Source organism: Sabethes cyaneus, chromosome 2, assembly GCF_943734655.1.
Source record: "Sabethes cyaneus chromosome 2, idSabCyanKW18_F2, whole genome shotgun sequence".
Taxonomy (NCBI): Eukaryota; Metazoa; Arthropoda; class Insecta; order Diptera; family Culicidae; genus Sabethes; species Sabethes cyaneus.
The window spans coordinates 155,878,418-155,906,076 of record NC_071354.1 but is presented as its reverse complement, the minus strand read 5'-3'; the positions used below and the strand labels follow the sequence as shown (position 1 = coordinate 155,906,076).

Here is a 27,659-nt window from a genome sequence, read left to right as displayed (position 1 = left end):
ACTTCGATTTAACATTCTCTAATCATTATACAATTCCAATGTGAAATTGACATGAAAACGATTTAATGTGAACTTTCTATTACGATTTTGTGTTATCTGGGTGAATAAGCTACAACAATAGACTAACAGACGTCACACTGAGGCCTCATTCCATCGTCAATAAATACGATCATTTCAAATTTTCGCACCAAAACTCAAACAAATTGCTAAATTTATAGCAACCTACTCTGGCGTCCCAGATAACACAAAATCGTAATAGAAAGTTCACATTAAATTGTTTTCATGTCAATTTCACATTGGAATTGTATAATGATTAGAGTATGTCAAACCGAAGTGAACAATAAGTTGTTTTGCAGTCGTGTGTGTCTTCATATACAATTCATGACTGTGAAGTGTAAAGCAGTGTAGACGATTGCAATATTTGATTATATCTTAATCATATATTCAGGAGTATTTAGTTGCGTGTTATAAAAACAACGCAAAATAGAATTACAAATAGGTGTCAAAATTTTCGCACGTATATCGCCTCCACTTTGGTACATATATGTTCTTATATGGCGTGAAATATAACTTTTCCGTTCAGATATGCTTTCGAATATCTCAGTTGCAATCGAAATATACAAACCAAACGGTTTACTTAAACAAACACCTTACTACAAAAAATCAAGAAAATTCGACTCAGAACCAGGGTTGCCACATACACAGATTATTCTGTGTTTAACAGATATTTGAAAGAAATCACCTGTACAGAATCTGTATGCATAGAATACAGATTTTTGCCAAATTACACAGATTAAACAGATTTTTGAGCTTTTACATGAGAGTGAAAGAGACGGAAATAGTCGGCAAAATGGCTCTCTATCTCTTTCACTCTCATTGTTTTGCATTGGACAGATTTTTGCACAGAAATTTTTCCTCGCCGTACAGATTGTCAGTTTTTTCCAACATAAAACACAGAATTTTATGTGGCATCCCTGCTCAGAACATTCGGCATGACCAAAAGTGACAAAACAAAGGCATGAAATGGAATGAAGCTTGGAACCTGGAACTACAGATCGCTGGATTTCGCCGATTTTGCTCGATCAGTTAGAACGGCGAAACTTCGACATCGTGGCACTGCAGGAGATCTGTCGTACTGGTAGGAAGGTGTAGAGGATCCGTGGCGGCAAGGTCCAATTTTAGCAGAGCGCTAGAGCAATCCACGAGCTGGGTTTTGATTGATAGGCACTTAGGCTGAATGCAGGATCGCGTGATGAATTAGAAGGCGATCAACGAAAGTATGTGTAGGGGAACTGTGGGTAAGACGAACAGGGTGGGTAAGAAGGACAGGTGGTTGATTCTACCAGTTAAGCATTAAAATACATAAATGTTTTGATGGGCATCCAACCATCTTGCTATCTCATGATGTCTGAACGTTTCAATCATCATTTAAAACTTTCCAATTTTGATAAACCACAAAAAAACTAAAAATTGGACATGATTCTGCTTTTGGATGTAACTTTTTTTCCATCGGAATTAAGCTTTTTGAGTGGTTTAATTCCAAAATGTTGCCCATAGCATGAAGTACTTTGATTTAATACCTTTTCAAGTAACGTCTGCATTGAAATAATACATAATTTCATTTGCGTATGAAAAATTGTGAACGCTTTAAAAAAATGTATAATGATGGGGTGAAATGGACAACTGCTAGTGTGGGCCCAGTAAACCATTTGGTTTGTAGGGGAACTGTGGGTAAGACGAACAGGGTGGGTAAGACGGACAGGTGGTTGATTCTACCAGTTAAGCATTAAAATACATAAATGTTTTGATGGACATCCAACCATCTTGCTATCTCATGATGTCTGAACGTTTCAATCATCATTTAAAACTTTCCAATTTTGATAAACCACAAAAAAACTAAAAATTGGACATGATTCTGCTTTTGGATGTAACTTTTTTTCCATCGGAATTAAGCTTTTTGAGTGGTTTAATTCCAAAATGTTGCCCATAGCATGAAGTACTTCGATTTAATACCTTTTCAAGTAACGTCTGCATTGAAATAATACATAATTTCATTTGCGTATGAAAAATTGTGAACGCTTTAAAAAAATGTATAATGATGGGGTGAAATGGACAACTGCTAGTGTGGGCCCAGTAAACCATTTGGTTTGTATATCTCGTTTGCAACTGAGGTATACGAAATCATATCTGAACGAAAAAGTTATATTTCACGCCACATAAGAACATATATGTACCAAAGTGGAGGCGATATACGTGCGAAAATTTTGACAACTATTTGTAATGCTATTTTGCGCAGTTTTTATAACACGCAACTAAATACTCCTGAATATATGATTAAGATATAATCAAATATTGCAATTGTCTATCCTGCTTTATAATTCACAGTCATGAATTGTATATGAAGACACGCACAACTGCAAAACAACTTATTGTTCACTTCGATTTGACATACTCTAATCATTATACAATTCCAATGTGAAATGAACATGAAAACGATTTAATGTGAACTTTCTATTACGATTTTGTGTTATCTGGGGGTAAGATGGTCAGTGAACATATTATATTAAAATTGTTGATTTTGCTTCTTAGTGATATCTCAAGCAAATAAATGAAAATTTAACCGGCAAACGTGAACTTCAAACAAATTAGCAGCGGCCAGGCATGAAACAGTTTTTGGAATGCTTGTTCATATTGCCGCTGCCAATCAACTTTCTATTGGCTGCCTCTAGTGGGAGGGGGTGGACTGCCCCCTTCATTTTTTGCACGCTACACCACCATATTTTACGTATTCAATTTGTTAAGGGTCAAAAATAATAATATGCGCTCAGTTGGGGCGATTCACAATACCTGTCCATCTTACCCCCACACATTGTCCGTTACACCCGCATCACTAAAAAAGTTCACTTTTTCGGACCATTTTTAAAACTCAAAATACACATTGAAAACCATTTTTTGTTAAATATTTCACTAGCTTCTTTTGAAAACAATATGTTGAACTGAAGTAAACTGTATTTAGGTTTTATAAATCATAAATTCTCTGTATTATATTAGCTGTTCTTCTTAACCTGTTCGTCTTACCCACAGTTCCCCTATGTGGAGAGTAAAAGGTCATTTCTTCAAGTACACCATCATTAACGTGCCTCACGAAGGTGGGCCCGACTGTTATATTATTACTTTGCAGTACCTTGTTTATACCCAGATAACACAAAATCGTAATAGAAAGTTCACATTAAATCGTTTTCATGTTCATTTCACATTGGAATTGTATAATGATTAGAGTATGTCAAATCGAAGTGAACAATAAGTTGTTTTGCAGTTGTGCGTGACTTCATATACAATTCATGACTGTGAATTATAAAGCAGGATAGACAATTGCAATATTTGATTATATCTTAATCATATATTCAGGAGTATTTAGTTGCGTGTTATAAAAACTGCGCAAAATAGAATTACAAATAGTTGTCAAAATTTTCGCACGTATATCGCCTCCACTTTGGTACATATATGTTCTTATATGGCGTGAAATATAACTTTTTCGTTCAGATATGATTTCGTATACCTCAGTTGCAAACGAGATATACAAACCAAATGGTTTACTGGGTAGTTACATATACCTTCACAGTAAACCATTTGGTTTGTATATCTCGATTGCAACTGAGATATACGAAATCATATCTGAACGAAAAAGTTATATTTCACGCCATATAAGAACATATATGTACCAAAGTGGAGGCGATATACGTGCGAAAATTTCGACAATTATTTGTAATTCTATTTTGCGTAGTTTTTATAACACGCAACTAAATACTCCTGAATATATGATTAAGATATAATCAAATATTGCAATCGTCTATACTGCTTTATAATTCACAGTCATGAATTGTATATGAAGACACGCACGACTGCAAAACAACTTATTGTTCACTTCGATTTGACATACTCTAACCATTATACAATTCCAATGTGAAATTGACATGAAAACGATCTAGGGTAGATGCTCCAGTAATGGAGGGATTATGTCAAGGGATAGTGTTTAAAGACAATTTGAACGCTCAATTTATCAGTTTCCAATTGAACTACATGATAATATGCTGCACCATAATGTTGGCTTTAAATACATAAAAAACTTATACCATTCTGCTGGTTTATATATCTAAAATATTGTTTTTCGTGACATTAGTCTGTGCTCCTAAAGTAGTGGTAATGTTCCTTTAATAGTGGAAAATTTGCCTATAATAGTGGAATTTTGTTTACCGCCCTTAGTAACGCTTGCAGTGAGCATGGCAGCAGGTGGATAACAGCGTAGGCTTGTTAAAATGTTATGGATTGTTACGAATTTCTTAAGCAGTTGCACTTTATTGGTCTGCTCAAAAGGAATCTGTAATTTTGCACCAACATCTTTAATTTTAACTGTGTATCTTAGATAAAACGGTTAACTAATATATATTTAACAATAGACAATTGAAATTATCTCGAAATTCGCCAAAATTATGATAAAATTCGCGTTTCCACCACTACTGGTACTACCACAACTACTGGAGCATCTACCCTAATGTGAACTTTCTATTACGATTTTGTGTTATCTGGGTTGTTTTTACCCATACCTTGTCTGTAGTGCAATTGTAACGGCAGTTGAATAAAAGCACATGAAACAGTATAGACGTGTTTCTTTTACACTCTGACCCGAAAGTAAAACACCGACGATAAGAGGAAAGCGTTCTATGTACAGCTGGAGGCAACGTGGGGTGGGAACAGGATAGGCTCGATCGTTAATGGGACCAAACCCGCAGTGTAAAGCGAAGAAACCTCGAGGGCCTAAAAAGGCTGATTTGACAGGTAACGCCAGCAGGCAATGAAGAAAACAAAGAGCTTGGAATAACTATCTAAACATTGCCACTAATCGACCTGGTTAAAAACGAGTGCGATTGCTTAAACAATTTAATCTACAATTTTCCTTCGTCATCACCGAAAGCAATCCGCGAGTTGCACGAATCATTTCTAAGGCCAGCAGTTTGACCATCACTGACCTGAAACCTCCACAACACTTACAGAGCAAGGTGTTTTATTTGGTTATCTGTATGGTTGGAGGTTATATTTGTCACCATCAGGGACCGAAACGGTTACACTTTTTCTATACATTTAGCAGCATGCAATGCCATGTTAGACTCTTAACGAATACTATCGCTCTGTACTGTTTCTGTATCGACAGTGCCTATCTCTTGTAAGTGTCAAGATAAGTCCGAATACGTTCATGTTAATAAGCAAACATTTTCGTACGGGAGCTGACCATTCATACAAAATGTCGTATAGAAATGACATGCATTTGCCGGTTTTTGCTTATAGTTGAAGTTGGATTGTATGGACAAGTGACAGAGAATAAAGGTGTTTTGGGGACTTTCTTATTTAAAACCGTGTTGTTTAGGGGAATGCTGTATGTTTGGTTTATGTGCGCAACAGAATAAGAGAATACAAAAAAGTGTCTCCAAGACTGGTGACATTTTCTCCTCGATACCGAAGAGTGTACGACACGTAGAAAAAAAGATGTATAGATGTATTCGTTGTTCTTGCATTTCTTTTCAGTACTTGTGTACCAGTAACAAATCGCAAAACTGGTTGCACGAAAAATGTCTTAAAATTTTTGTTATCAACCAGTACATTTTACGTCTCTGGTCACCATATTTGTCTAGTGTTGTATGACTTGTACCTTCTGGGCCTAAACAGAAGGCAAGGGGGTTGGGCTTGTTAAGTCCTCCCAGGCCCTGGGAGAGATTTAGATCCCCGCCCTTAATCGACTCAGTTTTTTAATTTTAAAAAATTTAATGAGGTAACTCAGGTAGTAAAACCTGAGAGTAATATTTATTAGTATCACTATTATAAGATCCTATGCATTAATGCACATTTAATTATAGTATATCAATGAAATAGCAATAATTGAAGCCTAGCAAACGAGGAATAAAATTAATTCCATTGTGCTTAACTGCGCCATTAATACTCCGTATATATTTTGAACGCTCTAGGTCTACCTGTTAGTCTACCAACATAAAAGCCATTTCACGCTACTAGGTAGATTAATTCAAATTGTAGCCACCAAAAATATCTCGAAATAAATTAGTAATATGTTTGCACATTGTTCGCATTCCCAAAACGCCTCGCTTTATTTACAAATTTAATAACATAAACATTCTCCAAACCACAAACCTAAACTGTTTTAGTAGCTATGTGTGACTTACTACGAGCTTTCTTTACATGACGAATCAATTTAATACAATCATGATACAACCGAGGAAAGGGTGGATTTCCCATCCTAAGTAATAACACATTCGAAACTGGTTTCAGCAGAGCATTATTCATCGCATCGACAGGGAATACGACTTAAACTTAGAACGATGCATGTAGGTATATCTATGTATAGCACACTCGTTGAAGTCTCTCGTGATCATTGTTCGTTTAGTTCCTGTGCAACCTCTACATCGACTGCAGCGCGCAAACCTTTTTTCTCGGTGTGACCGTCGTTCCGATCTGTCGCGATCAGTTTCAGAGCATGGATCAAAATATACCGCGATCCTCGTCAGGATCTTCCCTACCAGAGTCTGCAAGTAATGCGCTAATGAGCATACACCCGCGGTATAATAATTTTCACCAGCACAATGGCATGCCAAATATACAGGAGAACAGCTACAGTCAGAGTTCAAATTCGGGGCCTGGCAGTACAAACAATAATAACAACACAGTGCAACCGGCCACGACCAGTGTGATCAATCTGTCCAACTCAAGTGACGTGGTCATCGGGCCAATGACACAGTACCAAGGATCTGTTACGATCTATCAGTACATGGACGCGACCGTCGAAGCAAGCCGGATTGCATGTAAGTAATGGCTCAGTGAGGGTCTGGCGCGATTGTTGTGTGGGTACGTGTGCCGATTGATAATTATGCCACCGTGAAGTGAAACTCAAATGCATTGTCAAATAACCTACGCCAGGAAAGAATATCTTACATTCGTCATTTGAAGGATTATCGAAGATCGCAAACAAGCAATATATGTGACATAGATCCATTCCGGTTAATGTGTTAACGTTTATACATAATTGAGTGATTTTTCGGTGAATATTTTTATCTCATTTTTGAAAAATTTTATCAATCAAAGCTACAGTTGCGGAAAGTTCACGAAAAAGCTAAAATTAGATATATAATTGCTAACATTTAAAACCAATTAGATGCAAAACAGAACGGGAAATAATAGAAACTTGTTTCGTTAATACAACTGTACCTGTAGATATAGTACTCTGGGTATTCCTGGTAATTAACCCTAGAGCGGTCGCGCTAGTGTACTGAGTACACGCGCTTTCGAAAAACGCGAAAAAATCATCGAAATTTTAATCAAATCTCACCAGGTTTTGGTTGTATTCGAAGATCTACTCTTCCTCTTTCTAATGATGCCAAAATATAGAAAAAAGAAATAAAAAAAGTGGTCGAAAGATGCTTGTAAAAATGGTGTGTCCGCGCGCGTGTACTCAGTACACCAGCGCGACCACTAACGTAACTTTTTTTAAATGAAAAAAGTTACGCAAGCGGTCGCGTCGTGTACTGAGTACACGGCGGGCAATAACTCAAGTTTGTGAATAGATAGAAGGTTGCGACTTTCGACAAAGTTGCTTATCTAGTTAAGACACATCCCGTGATATACAACAAAATTCGGAACTGATTCGCTAGATGGCGCTAATAATGAAGCAATTAAATTCATTTAAGAATATTTTAAAACCGTAATGAGCTAAAAGGTTACTATTTACTGCAAAGTTGTTTGTAAAGCCAAGACGCATTTGGTAACGAACTCTGAAGTTTGGAACTAGTCCGCTAGATGGAGTATAAGGTGAAATTTAATTCAATTGGCGATATTTCCGAACCATGACGAGATAGAAGGTTGATGTTTTCGACAAAGTTGTTTATCATGTCAACATGCTTCCGATGAAGGTAAATTAAATTCGGAATGAAGTAGTAGTAGGTGGAGATGATGAGAAAATCAAATTATTTTCGGAATATTGCGGAACCATGATGGCATAGAACACTGCTGTTCGCTACAAAGTGGTTTCTGTAGTCAAAACACGTTAGATAACGTATCGTTGTCCTTTTCATCATCGATTGCGTTGTCAATTCCAGTCAATCAACAGCTATTTTTATGGTTTCCTGAAAGAAGCAATTGATACGTATTGCTTCAACTTTTATCAAAAGACAAGATGAAGAGCACAGACTGATCATAATGCTTTTGACGAAGCAATTTCGTCGTCTACATCGTCTATATAGAAATATCACCAGAACAAGATTCCTGGAAACCCGTGCTGCGTTTCCATTACATTCTTAAAAAAATATTTTAGAGTGTTTGAGTCCCTATTCTTCCCAGGGTCGCTAATAGGTTTATTCGAAAACCTGGCAAACACGAATAAATGTCAAAATCTGGCGATCAATATGACCGATGGGGAGGACTTTTTCGGGAAACGTCTTGCCAGTTTTGATCAACGCCGGTACAAAATGTTGTCTGAAATTAGGAGCGATGACTCCTTTGCAGAACGGAGAAACAAAAATCTGGCAAAAATCTGGGACATTACCAAATATCTGGAAGATTTAGAACTTTGTCTGGCATGCAATAAAAAATCTGGTAAAATCTAGATTTATCAGCAAAGCAAAACCATGCATGGATATAAACGTCCTTCAGAACTTGACTCTTCTTTATCGATAGATATCGCTGCCGGTTATTAGAGTACAGGAAAATCACTGGGCTAGTGCAAAGATCCTATTAACTCTGAAGCGGCACCGCCCAGTCGAGACTCGAACATACGACGAGTGGCTTGTTGGGCCAGCAACGTATCCCGGAGTTAACTTGGCAGACAGGCATAATGGCAACGTTGATGCTTGCAATTATTAACGTGTGCGTGATGATAAAACCAAAGCTATTTGTTTTGCTAACGCGACAACACGACTGAAGTGCACTCTCTTGATACTCATTTGCAAAACAGCTTGCTTTTTTCATTGGGCTCGAATTCTTTACTCTTTCCTTGTATTACGTGTGTGTTATTTCCTGTATGATATAAGTGACCGTAATAAGAATATTATAGAATTGTTAGGAATCTAATGTACATTTTTCATTCTCATTATCATAGCAGGAAATAAAACAAACAAATGCTCGTTTTGTATTGTTTTATGGTAAGTGTCAACATAATTCTAACATTCTAATGTTTAAAGCATTACCTCAACATACCATAGCAAGCTTCCCTAATAACATACTCATTATAAAACTGTACAACTAATTGTTATACAACTAATGTGAGTCATTAATAAATTGATTTAAATAAAAGTATCGTAAGTGTGCTACTTGGGTAAGTTGAATAAGTATCATGTATTCCTAGGTGATATGTGCATTATTCAGTTTGTCAACATTGTCGATGATTCACAAACTCTGTTTTGGGAAAATCGTCAAAAGAATACTATTTACAAACATTTTGGTGTTCTTTTCCAGACCAGATAAGCCATTTTACCGTTTATTCGACATAAGCTGAGATATCGCAAAAAGAAATATGATTTTACCAACTGCGACATCTAGCGGGACAGTTCTGAATTTGACCGATCATTTTCAAATTCGTCTTGTCTAGACACACAACTTTGTCAAAAACCGCCACTTTCTATCGTATCATGGTCATGAGATATCATCATAAGATTATAATTTGACCACGCGCGCCACCTACTGAGACAGTTTCAAACTTTGTTATGAATTTCCAAATGTGTCTTGTTCGAACAAATAACTTTGTAGAACACAATAACAGTCTATCTCGTCACGACTCTGAGATATTCCAAAAAAAACTCAATATGCTCGTTATAAGCGCCATCTACCGTATCAGTTCCGAATTTTGTTATCCGCAGTCAGATTGATCTCGTCCAGATAAACAACTTTGCCAAAGACAGCAATCGTCTATCTCTTCTCAGTCCCGAGATATTAGAGATTCTAGTATCGAGATTCTAGAATCATTTGTTTTGGTCGCCATTTGCGCCATCTAGCGGATCAGTTTTCAAACTTTATTGTTCGTTTCCAGATGCGTCTTAAATTGATAAACAACTTTGTCGAAAACCGCAACCTTCTATTTCATGTCAGTCCTGAGATATAGGCAGTATTATTCGCCGTGTACTCAGTACACGACGCGACCGCTTATGTAACTTTTTTTAACGCGACCGCTCTAAGGTTAACGGCAAGTATACTGCATTTTATTGTTATGGAAATGATCTGATCTGGTGCTCGAACATATTGAAATTTCAAGACTGTAGAAAAATAATCTTCATCTATTTAATGTAGATTTTTTGTCGGCATATAGTTTGTTGATCATTGATACTCTTGAACTATTTTAACTATGAATTTATAGTGTTAATGCATTCAAGTCACATACGCGGGTATGGCAGGTTCTGGATAAGGGAAACCCCAAAAATCTTGTTGATCTTTTATGTTCTTTTACAAGCTGATTTTGATTATATGTATTATCTCGCAACTACGAGCACGTAAGAAAACGCAACCTTATGTATTATTGCCCAACTTTTGTCTTTTAAAATCGTTGTTTTTAAAAAAATGTAAAGCAATAATCTTTCCCCTACACTGGCCCTCATCGCATCAAAATCTGTAAATGTTTGCTAATAAATAAGTTACAGCCTTGCAACAGAGTAAATACAAAAATTGATACAGAAAAAATGGAGATTACAATTAGCTCTCATATGTTGCATATGTTATGACTTTTACAGATTTTGCTTCTAAGAGGCAGTACAACTCATTGGTGTATGTGAGAATAACTGACCGCTACAAACCTGTATGAAATGCTACAAAAATTAAACTTCAAACTAATATTTTTCCTGAGAGCCACCTTAGAATACATTTCATTTCGTATCAAAATCATTAAAACGGATTCAGTGGATCAAAAGCTAGGATTTTTTAACAAAGGAAAAATTAACAAAAATTACATTTAGGTAATATTATTGAAACCAAGTGGATAAGTGGAAAAAAGTGAATAAAACAAAAATAAATTTATTAAAAGCTGAATAATGCAACCGTCTATGCTTTGCAAACCAGTAGACACAAAATAGATCTTATAGTGGTTCAAAGCCTTTTATCCAGCATCTCATATCCCTCCATGCACGTGGTACCAGCCGGAGTACCAGCAACCTTAGTGGAGCACGGGTAACCATTATCATCCATAATCAACGAGCAATTAGCGACAAACAAGAAAATTCAGCCCGCAACAATGAGAATTAGATCCGCAACGAAAACTGCAACGCAAACTGACTATGGGTTGGAAACTCGGGACTCAACTTCCCAGAGAGCGCTTTAGTCTGTCTGTCTGTCTGTCTGTCTGTCTGTCTGTCTGTCTGTCTGTCTGTCTGTCTGTCTGTCTGTCTGTCTGTCTGTCTGTCTGTCTGTCTGTCTGTCTGTCTGTCTGTCTGTCTGTCTGTCTGTCTGTCTGTCTGTCTGTCTGTCTGTCTGTCTGTCTGTCTGTCTGTCTGTCTGTCTGTCTGTCTGTCTGTCTGTCTGTCTGTCTGTCTGTCTGTCTGTCTGTCTGTCTGTCTGTCTGTCTGTCTGTCTGTCTGTCTGTCTGTCTGTCTGTCTGTCTGTCTGTCTGTCTGTCTGTCTGTCTGTCTGTCTGTCTGTCTGTCTGTCTGTCTGTCTGTCTGTCTGTCTGTCTGTCTGTCTGTCTGTCTGTCTGTCTGTCTGTCTGTCTGTCTGTCTGTCTGTCTGTCTGTCTGTCTGTCTGTCTGTCTGTCTGTCTGTCTGTCTGTCTGTCTGTCTGTCTGTCTGTCTGTCTGTCTGTCTGTCTGTCTGTCTGTCTGTCTGTCTGTCTGTCTGTCTGTCTGTCTGTCTGTCTGTCTGTCTGTCTGTCTGTCTGTCTGTCTGTCTGTCTGTCTGTCTGTCTGTCTGTCTGTCTGTCTGTCTGTCTGTCTGTCTGTCTGTCTGTCTGTCTGTCTGTCTGTCTGTCTGTCTGTCTGTCTGTCTGTCTGTCTGTCTGTCTGTCTGTCTGTCTGTCTGTCTGTCTGTCTGTCTGTCTGTCTGTCTGTCTGTCTGTCTGTCTGTCTGTCTGTCTGTCTGTCTGTCTGTCTGTCTGTCTGTCTGTCTGTCTGTCTGTCTGTCTGTCTGTCTGTCTGTCTGTCTGTCTGTCTGTCTGTCTGTCTGTCTGTCTGTCTGTCTGTCTGTCTGTCTGTCTGTCTGTCTGTCTGTCTGTCTGTCTGTCTGTCTGTCTGTCTGTCTGTCTGTCTGTCTGTCTGTCTGTCTGTCTGTCTGTCTGTCTGTCTGTCTGTCTGTCTGTCTGTCTGTCTGTCTGTCTGTCTGTCTGTCTGTCTGTCTGTCTGTCTGTCTGTCTGTCTGTCTGTCTGTCTGTCTGTCTGTCTGTCTGTCTGTCTGTCTGTCTGTCTGTCTGTCTGTCTGTCTGTCTGTCTGTCTGTCTGTCTGTCTGTCTGTCTGTCTGTCTGTCTGTCTGTCTGTCTGTCTGTCTGTCTGTCTGTCTGTCTGTCTGTCTGTCTGTCTGTCTGTCTGTCTGTCTGTCTGTCTGTCTGTCTGTCTGTCTGTCTGTCTGTCTGTCTGTCTGTCTGTCTGTCTGTCTGTCTGTCTGTCTGTCTGTCTGTCTGTCTGTCTGTCTGTCTGTCTGTCTGTCTGTCTGTCTGTCTGTCTGTCTGTCTGTCTGTCTGTCTGTCTGTCTGTCTGTCTGTCTGTCTGTCTGTCTGTCTGTCTGTCTGTCTGTCTGTCTGTCTGTCTGTCTGTCTGTCTGTCTGTCTGTCTGTCTGTCTGTCTGTCTGTCTGTCTGTCTGTCTGTCTGTCTGTCTGTCTGTCTGTCTGTCTGTCTGTCTGTCTGTCTGTCTGTCTGTCTGTCTGTCTGTCTGTCTGTCTGTCTGTCTGTCTGTCTGTCTGTCTGTCTGTCTGTCTGTCTGTCTGTCTGTCTGTCTGTCTGTCTGTCTGTCTGTCTGTCTGTCTGTCTGTCTGTCTGTCTGTCTGTCTGTCTGTCTGTCTGTCTGTCTGTCTGTCTGTCTGTCTGTCTGTCTGTCTGTCTGTCTGTCTGTCTGTCTGTCTGTCTGTCTGTCTGTCTGTCTGTCTGTCTGTCTGTCTGTCTGTCTGTCTGTCTGTCTGTCTGTCTGTCTGTCTGTCTGTCTGTCTGTCTGTCTGTCTGTCTGTCTGTCTGTCTGTCTGTCTGTCTGTCTGTCTGTCTGTCTGTCTGTCTGTCTGTCTGTCTGTCTGTCTGTCTGTCTGTCTGTCTGTCTGTCTGTCTGTCTGTCTGTCTGTCTGTCTGTCTGTCTGTCTGTCTGTCTGTCTGTCTGTCTGTCTGTCTGTCTGTCTGTCTGTCTGTCTGTCTGTCTGTCTGTCTGTCTGTCTGTCTGTCTGTCTGTCTGTCTGTCTGTCTGTCTGTCTGTCTGTCTGTCTGTCTGTCTGTCTGTCTGTCTGTCTGTCTGTCTGTCTGTCTGTCTGTCTGTCTGTCTGTCTGTCTGTCTGTCTGTCTGTCTGTCTGTCTGTCTGTCTGTCTGTCTGTCTGTCTGTCTGTCTGTCTGTCTGTCTGTCTGTCTGTCTGTCTGTCTGTCTGTCTGTCTGTCTGTCTGTCTGTCTGTCTGTCTGTCTGTCTGTCTGTCTGTCTGTCTGTCTGTCTGTCTGTCTGTCTGTCTGTCTGTCTGTCTGTCTGTCTGTCTGTCTGTCTGTCTGTCTGTCTGTCTGTCTGTCTGTCTGTCTGTCTGTCTGTCTGTCTGTCTGTCTGTCTGTCTGTCTGTCTGTCTGTCTGTCTGTCTGTCTGTCTGTCTGTCTGTCTGTCTGTCTGTCTGTCTGTCTGTCTGTCTGTCTGTCTGTCTGTCTGTCTGTCTGTCTGTCTGTCTGTCTGTCTGTCTGTCTGTCTGTCTGTCTGTCTGTCTGTCTGTCTGTCTGTCTGTCTGTCTGTCTGTCTGTCTGTCTGTCTGTCTGTCTGTCTGTCTGTCTGTCTGTCTGTCTGTCTGTCTGTCTGTCTGTCTGTCTGTCTGTCTGTCTGTCTGTCTGTCTGTCTGTCTGTCTGTCTGTCTGTCTGTCTGTCTGTCTGTCTGTCTGTCTGTCTGTCTGTCTGTCTGTCTGTCTGTCTGTCTGTCTGTCTGTCTGTCTGTCTGTCTGTCTGTCTGTCTGTCTGTCTGTCTGTCTGTCTGTCTGTCTGTCTGTCTGTCTGTCTGTCTGTCTGTCTGTCTGTCTGTCTGTCTGTCTGTCTGTCTGTCTGTCTGTCTGTCTGTCTGTCTGTCTGTCTGTCTGTCTGTCTGTCTGTCTGTCTGTCTGTCTGTCTGTCTGTCTGTCTGTCTGTCTGTCTGTCTGTCTGTCTGTCTGTCTGTCTGTCTGTCTGTCTGTCTGTCTGTCTGTCTGTCTGTCTGTCTGTCTGTCTGTCTGTCTGTCTGTCTGTCTGTCTGTCTGTCTGTCTGTCTGTCTGTCTGTCTGTCTGTCTGTCTGTCTGTCTGTCTGTCTGTCTGTCTGTCTGTCTGTCTGTCTGTCTGTCTGTCTGTCTGTCTGTCTGTCTGTCTGTCTGTCTGTCTGTCTGTCTGTCTGTCTGTCTGTCTGTCTGTCTGTCTGTCTGTCTGTCTGTCTGTCTGTCTGTCTGTCTGTCTGTCTGTCTGTCTGTCTGTCTGTCTGTCTGTCTGTCTGTCTGTCTGTCTGTCTGTCTGTCTGTCTGTCTGTCTGTCTGTCTGTCTGTCTGTCTGTCTGTCTGTCTGTCTGTCTGTCTGTCTGTCTGTCTGTCTGTCTGTCTGTCTGTCTGTCTGTCTGTCTGTCTGTCTGTCTGTCTGTCTGTCTGTCTGTCTGTCTGTCTGTCTGTCTGTCTGTCTGTCTGTCTGTCTGTCTGTCTGTCTGTCTGTCTGTCTGTCTGTCTGTCTGTCTGTCTGTCTGTCTGTCTGTCTGTCTGTCTGTCTGTCTGTCTGTCTGTCTGTCTGTCTGTCTGTCTGTCTGTCTGTCTGTCTGTCTGTCTGTCTGTCTGTCTGTCTGTCTGTCTGTCTGTCTGTCTGTCTGTCTGTCTGTCTGTCTGTCTGTCTGTCTGTCTGTCTGTCTGTCTGTCTGTCTGTCTGTCTGTCTGTCTGTCTGTCTGTCTGTCTGTCTGTCTGTCTGTCTGTCTGTCTGTCTGTCTGTCTGTCTGTCTGTCTGTCTGTCTGTCTGTCTGTCTGTCTGTCTGTCTGTCTGTCTGTCTGTCTGTCTGTCTGTCTGTCTGTCTGTCTGTCTGTCTGTCAGACTCGCAAAATTTGCATGTAGGGCTTATTGGGGCCAGGGAAGGTTCTTATAATAGTTAGAAACCCCTCACCCCCTAAGAGGGGGTCTCCTATACAAACGAAATACAAATTTTTGCATAACTAGAGAACTAATCAAGCAAATAGAACCAAATTTGGCATGTGGGTGTTTCTGAAGGCAAGAATTTTCTATGGTGAATTGAGACCCCTTCCCTTCCCTCCCCTTAGGGGAATTATGACCGCTCCCCCTTTAAGAGAGGGGCTCCCATACAAATGAAATACAAATTTTCTCTTTCCTCGAGAACTAATCAAGCAAATGGAACCAAATTCGGCATGTGGGGGTTTTAGGAGGCAGGATTTTTTATATGGTGTTCTGAGACCCCTCCGTCCTTTCACAGGGGGGCTCCTATTCAAATGAAACACAAATTTCCTCATAATTCGAAAACTAATTAAGCAAATGGAACCAAATTCAAGGGGTTTGAGACCCCTTACCTCTGTGGTAGTGGGATAAGAACTCTCAGATAAATAAAGCAATTTTTGCGTAACTCAAAAACTAATCAAACTTGAAAAATTTTAGACTCTTCCATAAAATATTAGTCAATAAGGCTATTACAAATATTTTATAAAATTTTTGTTCAGTGCTGGGCAACTGAAGGGAAAGAGAATTTTTTAATCGAGCCAAAAAATGCATTTTTACCTAAAGTTTAAACGTGAAAACCAAATCTATTTTTGCTTTTCATGTTCATGTTTTCCATGCAAAAATCGACAAAAAGAAAGAAAAAATGGCGATTGTTGCAAATTCTATTGTTTCAATTTCCATTTCTGTTTGATGTTAGACGCGTTAACACTCCGTACACTAGTTCTTTAGGGTGTAGCGTGTAGAGCCTACAGACAAATGATTTTATTAAAAAAAATTCGACTTGCATCCCACAAATTATTTTTTGCCCTCCGATTTTTCAAGCCAATTTCAAAAACTTTAAAAATAATTTGCAGTTACCTAATAAGGCCACCAAAAACTATCTATAGTCACACTAGATGATTCAGGGCGAAACGGCCGTAGGCCGCGAGTGTTGCCGGCAACCGGCGACTCGAATGCAAATTTGTATATTAAACTACCCATGGTTTCATATGTCGAATTTGTTTATTCAATCCGGATTGGAACTGGATGAACTTTTTGTGTTCATTTGCTCCTATCTGACAGATAAAATTCATCAAGTTTCAACCCGGATTGAATAAACAAATTCGACAATAGTTACGTAACTGCCAAAATGAATCATCTAAAGTTGAACTTCTCAGAAACTTGCAAAACTCGAGATTGTGACATAGGTCATCCGAGATTGACGATTTATGTACAACACAGTTTAATTTGTGGCAAAACGAAGTTTGTCGGGTCAGCTAGTAATAAATAAAATCAAAATTAAGATGAAATTAAAAAATAATAGCGCTGCGGTTATGATTCGAAAATTTGATTTTATATTCAGTGGTTTAATTTTAATTTTTAATCTTCGTCATAAATAACATCGCACCGACGTAAAACTTTTCCAGCTAACTAAATACTACTAATTTCTAGCCTAAATACATTTTATGATGAACGAAAATCCAACAATCCGCACAATAGATGTGGCCTACTAGGAAGTCGAAGATTATCATCCGTTGAAAGAATAGGCTCCTACTTGACATGTGTAGGCCGATCAGCACGCAGCGACTTTAATACGGTGGTAGGACTGCCTTTGCACACGTTCGACTCGGTTGATGTGAGCTACATGATATGGTGCCCACACTTGCAGTCCGTAGCCCGTACTTTAGAACACAGCGCACGTGCGAGCAATACAGCATCGATCTGTTGTCGTTTTTCCATTTAGTTCACAAAAGTCGAAATGTAGCCTAGCAAGTTTGTTGTGGTCGAACGTTTTTTCATACTTTACAGATTAGTAGAGTTTATTGTGCATCATACTTTCAAACACTTGAAGCAGATAGCTAAGCATGGAAATCCCACGATAATTCTCCACTTCGTTGAGAGAACCAGATTTGTGAATCGGTGTAATGGCGGCAGATTTCCAAATCGTTGGAAAATACCACAGAGAGGTACGGTTGAACAAGATACTGACAGGGTACGCGAGAGCGCTCTAACAAGCCAATCGTTTTATGTTCGAATCTTGGCTGGGCCGTGCTTGCTAGAGAGTCAAAAGAATTGTTGCACTAGCCCCGTAATCGACCTGTGCTCTAATAACTGGCTGCAAAGTCTTTCGATGAAGAAGGGTCAAGCCCAATGCTTTGCATTTTTATAGCTAGGTCTGTTATTTTTGCAGTGAAAAATTGTTACACGACTCGGATCGGAGCTAAATACTGGTATTGATGTCACATTGTGAAACATCCAGCTATTCGTATGGGAAAAAATGATACGTATGATCTTGGGTCGTTTCTATTGTAAATACCTGCGATAAATTTCCCTCATCTAATACGCTATTTCCGCTTACGTCTAAATCGAATTATAATTAGTAAATTGGCAAGGTATATAATTATACACTTAGTCAATCGTTAGGTTTTCTAAACCCATATGATCTTGCTAGATGAGGAACTACTTTTTAGTTAGTTTCTCCTGCTATGACGGATCAACCCAAATAATGTCATTAACATATTGGCCGGGACTATACAGCAAAAGAATCAATTGGGCGATTGCATCTCCCGCACAGCCACTGGTAATGGATCTCAATATTGTTATCGTTTAAATTCTATAAATATTTGGATGTAGGCTGTTCATCAGTGTCACTGCTAATTTATAATATTATTTGAAGCATGCCGTCATTAGAAGAGAACGCCAAATCAACAGAATGATTAACGGGAAATTAGCAGTCATCAACTTTTCGTCGGAAACCCCAATTTCGGAAACAGTTTTTGAGCCCAAACGCGGGGTTCTGTTTATAGAAATGTTTTCAATTCCATTTTGTTGGCTATAAGTTAAAAGTATATCTGCTTGTTAAAATCCTTCGCGTTAGTAGTACTAGTTGGTTTCGATCCAGGTATTGAGTGTATATCCAGAAGCATTCATAATCAGACGGTGATTGACGGTTCGCGGTTTGCAAATTGCTAGGCAAATCACGTCGCCCTCTACGAGCGTGTGTTAGCCATATAACATCATTCAGCCTTATGAACGAAAGCTGTCTTTGTACTGTGATGCGCCTGCCGGTGGACGGCCACGACTGTCCAGGCGAGCAAAGAATACGAAACTATATACCTGTAAGTACTGACGGCCGCAGAGTATTAACCCTTTGTTGCACATATTTTCAATATATATTCGATTTGAAATATTACATGATTCTTCGCTTTTAAAATTATTGCAACTCAACGTTATAACGATTTTAAAATATTTTTAGAATATCTTTTTTAGTTCAATTCATTTAGTGCAATTTAGAACTCCAGTCAACCAATTAAATTCTTATGCGTCTTGGACATACGGATTCACAAATCTTGGTCCACCAAGGATTCATTTTATCCAACATCGATTTAAAAATAGTGTTATTTTAAAATAAAATAACATAAAATAGTATAAAATAAAATAAAACAAAATAAATTAAAATTAAAAAAATTAAATTAAATTAAAAAAATATATTGAATTAAATTAAATTTAATCACAGTGAAAAAAATTATTGGCAATAATTCAGATAAGATAAAAGTTAGCTGAAGAATTTAATTGTAAATTAATCTTTTAATATAAAAATAAATCGACCACAATTTACAGAAACACACTCAGCAAAAACTAAAGTAACGCTATTTAGCAGGTCACTTATATTGCGCTTCGGTTACGTTCAACACTGATATCTTCCTACAGCCCTGACCCGGCCCGTATGTACCAATCACTCTCTCCTCCAGTGCAAACATTGCTTATGTACGAAATGACGGGCGGCTCACGCCGTTCGGTATGTTATTTTCCACGTTCCAGCGAGTGCATCCGTTCTGTTTAGCGCCCCAATACTAGTTAGATTGGACATTGTGTCTACACACAGAACCACTACGCAAATAGCAGAAAAATCTGCTCGATTTGTATAGCACATCACATCATCGTTGGATTAACTAAATAAACAGCAGCGAAGACATCACTTGTCCGTTAGCTGTCCAGCGACGTGGTCCGGAGAATGTCCGTTCGCGATTGAAAACTATACCTAAACTTGGTGACAACGAAAGTAATCGCCTTTGCGGATTATTCGATATTACGTGCGCGTAGAACAAAACGAAAGTTGTAATTTCCTTGTGTAATTACCCTTAATACAGTGCAACAAGTGTCAAACAACAACTAATTGAATTTATTTAAAATGGATTCTAAACAGAAATAATCCATCAGTTGATAAATGTTTCGAAATTAGACTTGTCTAGACTATCATTGTTAGTGCACGCCAAAATGGTCGAAACCACCGATTTCGTTCGAACAAAACGGTAACCGAAAGCAACCAAAAGCAAAGTGAATCATGAAATTACTACTGAAAATTCATAACAAGGAACGGCATCACTCGAATCTGCAGCGCAAACGTAAATACTGTCACCGGCGAGGGTCTAAGTCATCATCGTCCAGTTCTGGTGATTGCTCACCGTCCACCGGAACAGCCTCCGCCAGGAGGAATTCCCCCTTTCCAGCATCATCGGCACCAGCACCAACAACGGCGGCGACCAGCTGCGCTACTGCTAGATGTTTGTATATTAGCGAATGCTTGTTATCTGTAAACGAACACCTAGTTTAAGCAATAACCATGTTTCACTCATAATCAAAAGCGAATGAGATTATTTTGGCTTTCTCGAACCGAACTCATCATGTGTTCATCTTGTTTCGCTTTTGTGAAAACGTTTAAGACGGAAATCGGAAGTCTATTTGCTGGTTTTAAAACAAAGTCGTAAAATCGAGTTCAGACTAGAAGATTTTTTATATCTCTGAACTAATTATGAAATTGCATAAACAAAAACCAAAGCTATCACAATGCAGCCTTACTTACCGGATAATCAATCATACTTGATATTAATAATGTATGAATAATATGATATGCGCATTTGCAAGCGAAGAATTTTTTAGATTTTTTCCAAATAATATGTATGTACTGGGCGTCGCCATTGAAGTATATTAAAACACGAGTTTTCAACGAAACAAATCATTCGAATGAAAATAGTATTTAGCTTATTAAGCTACAGCTCAAAAAGTAAGTGAATGAATAGTAAGTTTCAAATTGTAGGAAAGGTTAGTTCTTGTAATAACCTTCAACTAAAGATTCTCATTGGAAATTGTAGACTGTTCCTTCACTATTTTAGATCGTTCCCCACCCAGCTCCTCCTCGGTATTAACACCATTTAGACTCCCACGTTCTCTGCCAGTACGAAAGAATGTATGTACTTCATCTTGGCGGGGTTTAATGGTAAGTCTCAATCTCGCTGCTGTCAATTTAAAAGTCACGAAAGTAGATGAGGTCTCACCCACTTTTCTGACTCATGATTTTGACCCATCCAGCGTCGCACGAATCAGCCTAACTAGTTTCGACAGAAAACCATATTCTAACGTTATCCGCCACAACTAATTTCGTTTGACTGAATCGTACGCCGCCTTAAAGTCCACAAACAGATGGTGAGTCTGCAAGTTGTGCTCCCGGAACATATCTAAACTGACACAGGGTAAACATCTGATCCATCGTGCAGAAACTCGCACGAAAAGCAGCTTGGAACTCGCCGACGAAGGACTCGGTTACGGTATCAGTCTACAGAACAGAATACAAGAGGCAGAATTTAGCAATAGTTTTTGAAAATGAAGCAAATGAGGCCATCCAACCACTTTTCTGGCTTTTTTCCTTACTCCCAGATTCAGACAATAATCTGGTGAATTGTTTCGCGCAGCCGCTCGCCCCTCCCCGCTTTATAAGTTCAGCCGGGATACCGTTCTTCCCAGCAGCCTTACCGTTTTGCAGCTATATCAAAATGCCCACCCCACACTATATGTAACCCCTGGCCTTGGCATGGCTCTTATCATCCGTCACTCTCTAGCATTCGGCCTCAAACCAGCTGTTACGCTGTCTTCCACGCGTAGTGCCTACTACTTCTCTTGCAATTGTTTTGATGGCATTATGAAGGTTTCTCCACATCCCACCGATACCTTCTTCCCTCTCTTCCTGCTGTTCTGCGATTCTTTGATCAAGCTTTCTGTCGTATTCCGTTGCTACGCCATCTGCCGTCAACCACTAGATATTGGAATGTAGCCTTCACCGCGTCCGATAACCTTGCGCGAATCTTACACACGACGAGATAGTGGTCAGAGTCGATATTTGGTCCCCGAAAACACCATACCTATAATTGATGATATCCGAAAAAAAAGTGTTAGCATAGTTTTAGAGCAAATTGAAAACAAAATGTGATATCATGATGTAACAGATTTTTAATACCGTGGACCCACGTTCGTTTGACCGCTTTTAATCTGAACACTTTTTAATTTGCACCCCGTTGGTTTGCACAACGTGCAAATTAAAAATGGTTCAAATGTCATTCTCAACATAACATCATTTGCTTATGCAGACAATGCGCATAAACGTGATTTCTTTGTCCTGATCTAGCGTGTTTAATCTGTTTCACATTGCGTTTTCCCAACGATTATGATAGAAATCCGATCGGAGAATGGAATATTCGCTGCTTCCAATTTCCAACTGAATCAAACCACCAAAACAATAACAAAGAGTAGGGCGACCAGATCACACAAGTTCCAGCATATGTAGAGTTGCCAGTTGTTCAAATTAAAAACTAACCCCGCTAGTTTGCATGAGGAATCGTTCAAACAAACGGGGGTCCACTGTATTCGGTGTGATTTCATTTTGGTCGACTTGGCGGTTAAAATATCAAAATTGATTGCAAAAATTCCACGCCGTGAAATTAAATTGAATACTACTTTTGCTATCAAAAATATCACGCAATACGCAATATTAATAGGAAAGCAGAATTAGTTGTCATTTACCTATCATATCATCATCATTTTGCTATCATGATATGATTTGAACCAACCATTTTACTAGAAAAAAATTTACGTGAAAATAGACTAATTAAAATATTGAAGGTTTATTTACATCATAAATAGAATCTGTCAACACATTTTCTTTCAATAAAAATGAAAACAAAATGATAGCAAAGTCTGATACATCATAAGTGCCATTTTGAGTTAGTAACAAAACTTGTTTTCTAGTTGATATCAACAGCAGAATATGTAATAATTTTGATATACTTTTGCTACAATAAAAAAGAAAACAAAAAGTTATTTATATCCTTTAATTCTACTACTGTCTACACTTCTACACAGTAGTAGAATTAAAGGATATAAATAACTTTTTGTTTTCTTTTTTATTGTTTCAGGTATTCTACTAAGACGCTCAAATAAACATTAGTTAATTTGATACTTTTGCTGTCAATCCTTGCTCGGGTTGACCGTCAATAACATGATCGATCTAAAAGCAAAGTCGTGGGCTTTAACCGTCATTAGACATTACCATTCTTTATCGACAGACTTTGCAGCCGGCTGTTAGAGTACAGGAAAATTACGGGGCCATTGTAACGATCCTGCTGACTCTAGCAAGCACCGCCTAGCCGAGATTCGAACAAACGACGACTGACTTGTTAGACCAGTATCGTACTTCGAAGCTAACTGGGCGGCTAACATGATCGATCTGAGAGTCTCATTTGAATTCCCCCATGTGTGTTTCCGAATATTCAGACGTGTGAAATAGGTGCGAAAGGTGGCCATTCCCCTTACCGTGAAAACTTATGAACCTTATACCGTTATCATTGGTCGACAGATGAAGGCTATGTCTTCCTATGGCTGTATGGCTGTATGGCTGTATGGCTGTATGGTCATTTTAGCTCTAGTTGCTGATTAGCGTTGAAATATCAGCTAATGGTTGATCAAATTAATAGTGCTACTTCTGAGTAACAATTTTATCAATCACTTCGTATAATATTCACGCATTAATCAGCAGAAAAAGCTGATATGACCCATAATTGTGTGTGATCCATGATTGTGGACTGACTGTAAATCTTATCACCGTGACTTCTCCGCCCTGTCAATAATATTTGGAAGCTGGATGTTGCCGAATCTCTTGAAATTTTTAAAGAAAATCCATCCACTCTTCTAAATAATCAAACAGGTAGTAACATTTCACCGCTTTTTTACCTAGTAGATAATTAAAAGATTTTTTTGGATATTGCAACAACCGGTTTTGCGCACCCACCGGATTGTGCGCCCACAATCCCCATATAATCCCTATAGATACTGAATAAGGTCTCACGTTGAGGTCGAAATACGTATTTACCAATAAAACATAGTAGTAGAATTAAAGGATATAAATACTTTTTGTTTTCTTCTTTTTTATCGATTCCTGATACTGTTCAAATTAGGTAAGACCATGGATCGTCATCGTTTGATTTATAATATTGCGATGGACAACTAGATACTTTCATATTTACGAGTTAACAACGACCTTCGTAGCATGATAACCGGAATAGATTCCTCCATTGAAGGTATCGAAGAGCAAAACGCACAAGCTTCCGCTGTACAACTTCGATACAAATCAATACTCAAATACTCAATACTCATTGAAGTATAGAAGGACGGTCCTAGGTGGCTGTCTTGAGGAACCCCAGATTTATTTCCAACTGCCCTCGAAGCGCTCACGTAGCACATCACTCGATCTAGAGTAGTTTCGATCAGTTACGCGAGTTTATCCAGAAACCCGTAATCTTACATTATCTGCCAAAGCTGCTCCCAATCGACTGTATAGGATGGTATCCTGAGATCGATCAAAATATTATGTTAAGTTATACTCCCGCCATTTCTGAAGAATTTATCGCAATGGGAATGCGTAGTAGCGCGATCCCGCCTTAAGCCCGTAATTTCCCGCAAGCGAGGTAATTTCAACAGTCAGGTCAATCGCCAATCATGTGCCATTAGCAAAGTTGATGAACCGCAAACCGTTTAAATTCGTGTTGGTGTGCCGGTTATTGCCTATTACCGGTCTGCATCTCGCACGCTGGGCGTTGATATCCTCAACGACGATTTTGGTGTCCCGTGGTGTTATACGTTGCCTCCAACCCAATGTCCTTCTCGTCACCCAGTCTATCTACGTACGGGTAGTTCACGTAAATGATGCCATACTTTAAGAAACGGTCTTCTATCCTCAAGAGATACATCCCCTCGTTGCTCGCCTTCCAGTCCATCATACTATTCCACATTCTGTCCAACACTACAAAGGCCTTTGCCAGCTCGGCTCCACTGCTCAGGTAAAACTGGCCTTGCCGTCACGGATCTTCTGCATCTTCTTACGTTTGTCACAAATTTGTCAAACATTTACAGTTATGCCATTCCAAGTGCCAAGCTTCTGTTCCATATTCCTATTTGGTTGGATGTGTCCAAAGAAAGTAAAAAAAAAAGTTTGGTTATAAATTTTCAAGTCTAGGGTCTCAACTTTGTGCTGCTTTCTACTAACAGGAATTTTCTTTTTAAAAATAACTTTGAATTGCTACTGGAGTACAAATAACAGTAGGGTAACATCACGGCACAAAATTTTGTCAAATTAACACCTTCAGTGTTGATTCTATTATTACGTTAGAACAAGGCAGTGATGACCTTATTCTGCGAAAGGAGAAATATAGGGTAACCAACCTATTTTGAACCCCATCAGCAGCTATACATAATTTGGACCTTTTCATTAGATTTTGCTGTATGTGTCCAAATTAGGTACAGATGCTGATGGGGTCCAAAATACGTTGGTTACCCTATATTTCTCCTTTTGCAGAATAAGGTCATCACTGCCTTGTTCCAACGTAATAATAGAATCATTACTGAAGGTGTTAATTTGTCAAAATTTTGTGTTGTGATGTTTTGAGGTATATAGCTTTATTCGAGGTATACTGTAAAGTAATGAAAGTATTGATAGTAGCTTTGATGTGTGTTTTTCCTGCTTTGTTTTTTATTAACAGCGGAGAATTTATTGAATTAATATCGTATCAAATTATCCTACATATTCCACAACAATATGAGAAAGCTCAGCAACCATTCATGGGCTTTGAACAATTTTCAATTTACTTCAATTTACTATAACACTTTCCCAGATAAGTTCGGTATTTCCACACTGTGTGGCGCTAGTACATATGTTATTTAGTTTCGTGTAAAGATTTAATATCCAGAGCTTGATGATGTACGCAATTGGGGTCTTTAGTAGTGTGATTTAATATATCCTTTATGCAATGTGTGACATGTGGCATGTTGTTTGTAACATGTAACATATCATGTGTGCTAATTACATAACAATATACTGGGTATATACAAAATAACGTATGTTAACCGAATTGAACCTCTTCTCGTTTTAGCTGGTCGCAATAATCAAAACCGTGGATTGCCATCACCGGAGGAATCAACCGTCCTTCGACAGGAGCGATATTTTCTGTATGGAGCACTAATTTTATTCACCATCATCGCGTTTTCCACTGCGCTATACTTCATAATACAATATACCCAAAAAAGCGATATCCCTAGTCAGCCGGAAATTCTTTTCGGCAATAATTATGCCTCTGGAACTAGTTAGTATACTTAAACCTTATTCACGTCGCATACCCATTCAGCACTTACTAGCTAATACTTTCTAACCATGCCAGACTAATCATTGCAGTTCCGAACCTTGGTAACGGCCATCTAGTCATCGATCGGCAGAACTGGGGCGCCCAGCCAGAGGTTCACGGTCGTTACCCTCTATTGCCACCGATCCCGTACGTGTTGATCACGCACATCGGGGTCCAGTCCACTCCTTGCATTGACATGTATAGATGCTCAATCAAAATGCGAACAATTCAGGATGCTGCTGTAGCCGAGATGGGGCTCCCGGACATTCCTAACAATTTCTACGTAAGACAGCGCTACAGTTATGCCAGAATGCGAATAAACGAAACCATTCATAATTCTAGCTCGGAGGTGACGGTTTCGTTTACGTCGGCAGAGGATGGGATATCGTGAACGCCTACGCGAACCATACGCTTTCCGTTTGTTTCATGGGAGATTATCTCCGATATGAACCAAATGATAAGCAGTTTTCAGCCCTACAACATCTGCTTGCCCATGGAGTCGCTCAAGATTACCTCGCAAAAGATTATAAACTGGTGACACACAATCAAGTATTAATCATCGAACTTCTAATTGTCCACAAAGTCCAATACTAAATGCTTTATCGTTCAATTGCAGACCAAAACCACCAAAAGTCCTGGACCTTATATTTACGACCGGATATCGAAAATGCCGCGATGGGTACCCTGCGGTGAAGCAGGCTACAGCAAGTGTGGAGCGGAAATTGGACTACCTACGGTATGGGATCAAGATTTTCCAAAGAAAAAGAAATCCTCGTAGTTAAAATAGGGTCGTATCATAGCTCAACATCAGCCAAGCGCACCACAAATTGGAATTATACAATTAAAAAGTTAAAAAAAATTCTGTGCCATTACAAACATATTGACACAAAGGCCTGTTATTCCACGCTCATGAATTTGACATCTGTACATAACATATATTAAGAGGTATAATTTACTATTGATTGACGACTTTAGGAACTTGAAAACTCTTTCGTTATGATAATTTATAATACATATTGTATGCATTTAAATAAACTGTTATATTGCAAAATAAAATTTAGGAGAATTTAGTTACATCAAGTACATTGATTTTCTGGAACATATCTACAGAGTCATTTCAACAATACGTTTGATTTAAAGATTTGTTTTTTAAAACTTTTTTACTCCATTCTTCTTATCTTAAAATAAACAATACAACGTCATAAACAGATTATTAGAGCAAAAATCATTTCGAGATTCTAAATACCACTGATTACTGATTTATGCTTAAAATAATTGGAGTAAATCATGCGTAATGCTCATATCATAATCTACTATCTATTTATACACCGTCGCCCCCTAAACTGAACTAGCTCAATGTTTGTTCGGTAAACAAATCTAAGCCAGTGAAAATCGCTTACATTTACAAAACGCTACTTGTTCGTACGCCACAGCCCACATTCAGATCACTAGCATCAAAAGCGAATCTTCCAGGTATATTTCGACCGGTTTTACTATGGAATCTTAGTTTGTAGAACGTAAAGCTGCTGAAACTAATACTATAATACTCGCAAAAAATAGTACACGACAACACCAACTTAAAATAGAATTATCAGACAGTAATGCTGAACCCTTTGTTGAAAGATTAAAAAACACATAACAAATACACTTTATGGTGTTGTGTCTGTTTGCTATTAAGACTGTTGAAATCGCTTGAATCATCCCCGTTATAATCATTTACAGTCTTTTTTTGCTATACAATTTCATCTGTAAAATTTTGCAATCGATTTGGTCAATATATTCTGATAGAAATTTTTACACAAACATTAA

The 27,659-nt window shown here is 39.1% G+C and overlaps 1 protein-coding gene across 2 annotated transcripts; it reads left to right on the top strand.

Moving 5' to 3' along the window:
• The first annotated feature begins 6,498 nt into the window (after positions 1–6,498).
• On the top strand, positions 6,499–26,908 carry LOC128733429 (peptidoglycan-recognition protein LA). 2 transcript variants are annotated; one of them, XM_053827004.1, is made up of 5 exons: positions 6,499–6,866; positions 25,602–25,811; positions 25,901–26,133; positions 26,193–26,399; positions 26,467–26,908. In XM_053827004.1, the coding sequence occupies exons 1-5, from the start codon at positions 6,542–6,544 to the stop codon at positions 26,626–26,628; spliced, it is 1,137 nt and encodes a 378-aa protein (XP_053682979.1). In that variant the 5' UTR covers positions 6,499–6,541; the 3' UTR covers positions 26,629–26,908. The 2 variants fall into 2 exon arrangements, with proteins under 2 accessions (XP_053682979.1, XP_053682980.1); XM_053827005.1 differs by lacking the exon at positions 6,499–6,866 and adding an exon at positions 19,258–19,910.
• Positions 26,909–27,659: the final 751 nt, after the last annotated feature.

Coding starts and splice junctions, on each gene's coding strand:
- LOC128733429 (XM_053827004.1), top strand. CDS start 6,542: ATGGATCAAAATATACCGCGATCCTCGTCAGGATCTTCCCTACCAGAG. Junction 25,812..25,900: donor TAATTATGCCTCTGGAACTA/GTTAGTATACTT, acceptor TAATCATTGCAG/TTCCGAACCTTGGTAACGGC. Junction 26,134..26,192: donor ACATTCCTAACAATTTCTAC/GTAAGACAGCGC, acceptor TCATAATTCTAG/CTCGGAGGTGACGGTTTCGT.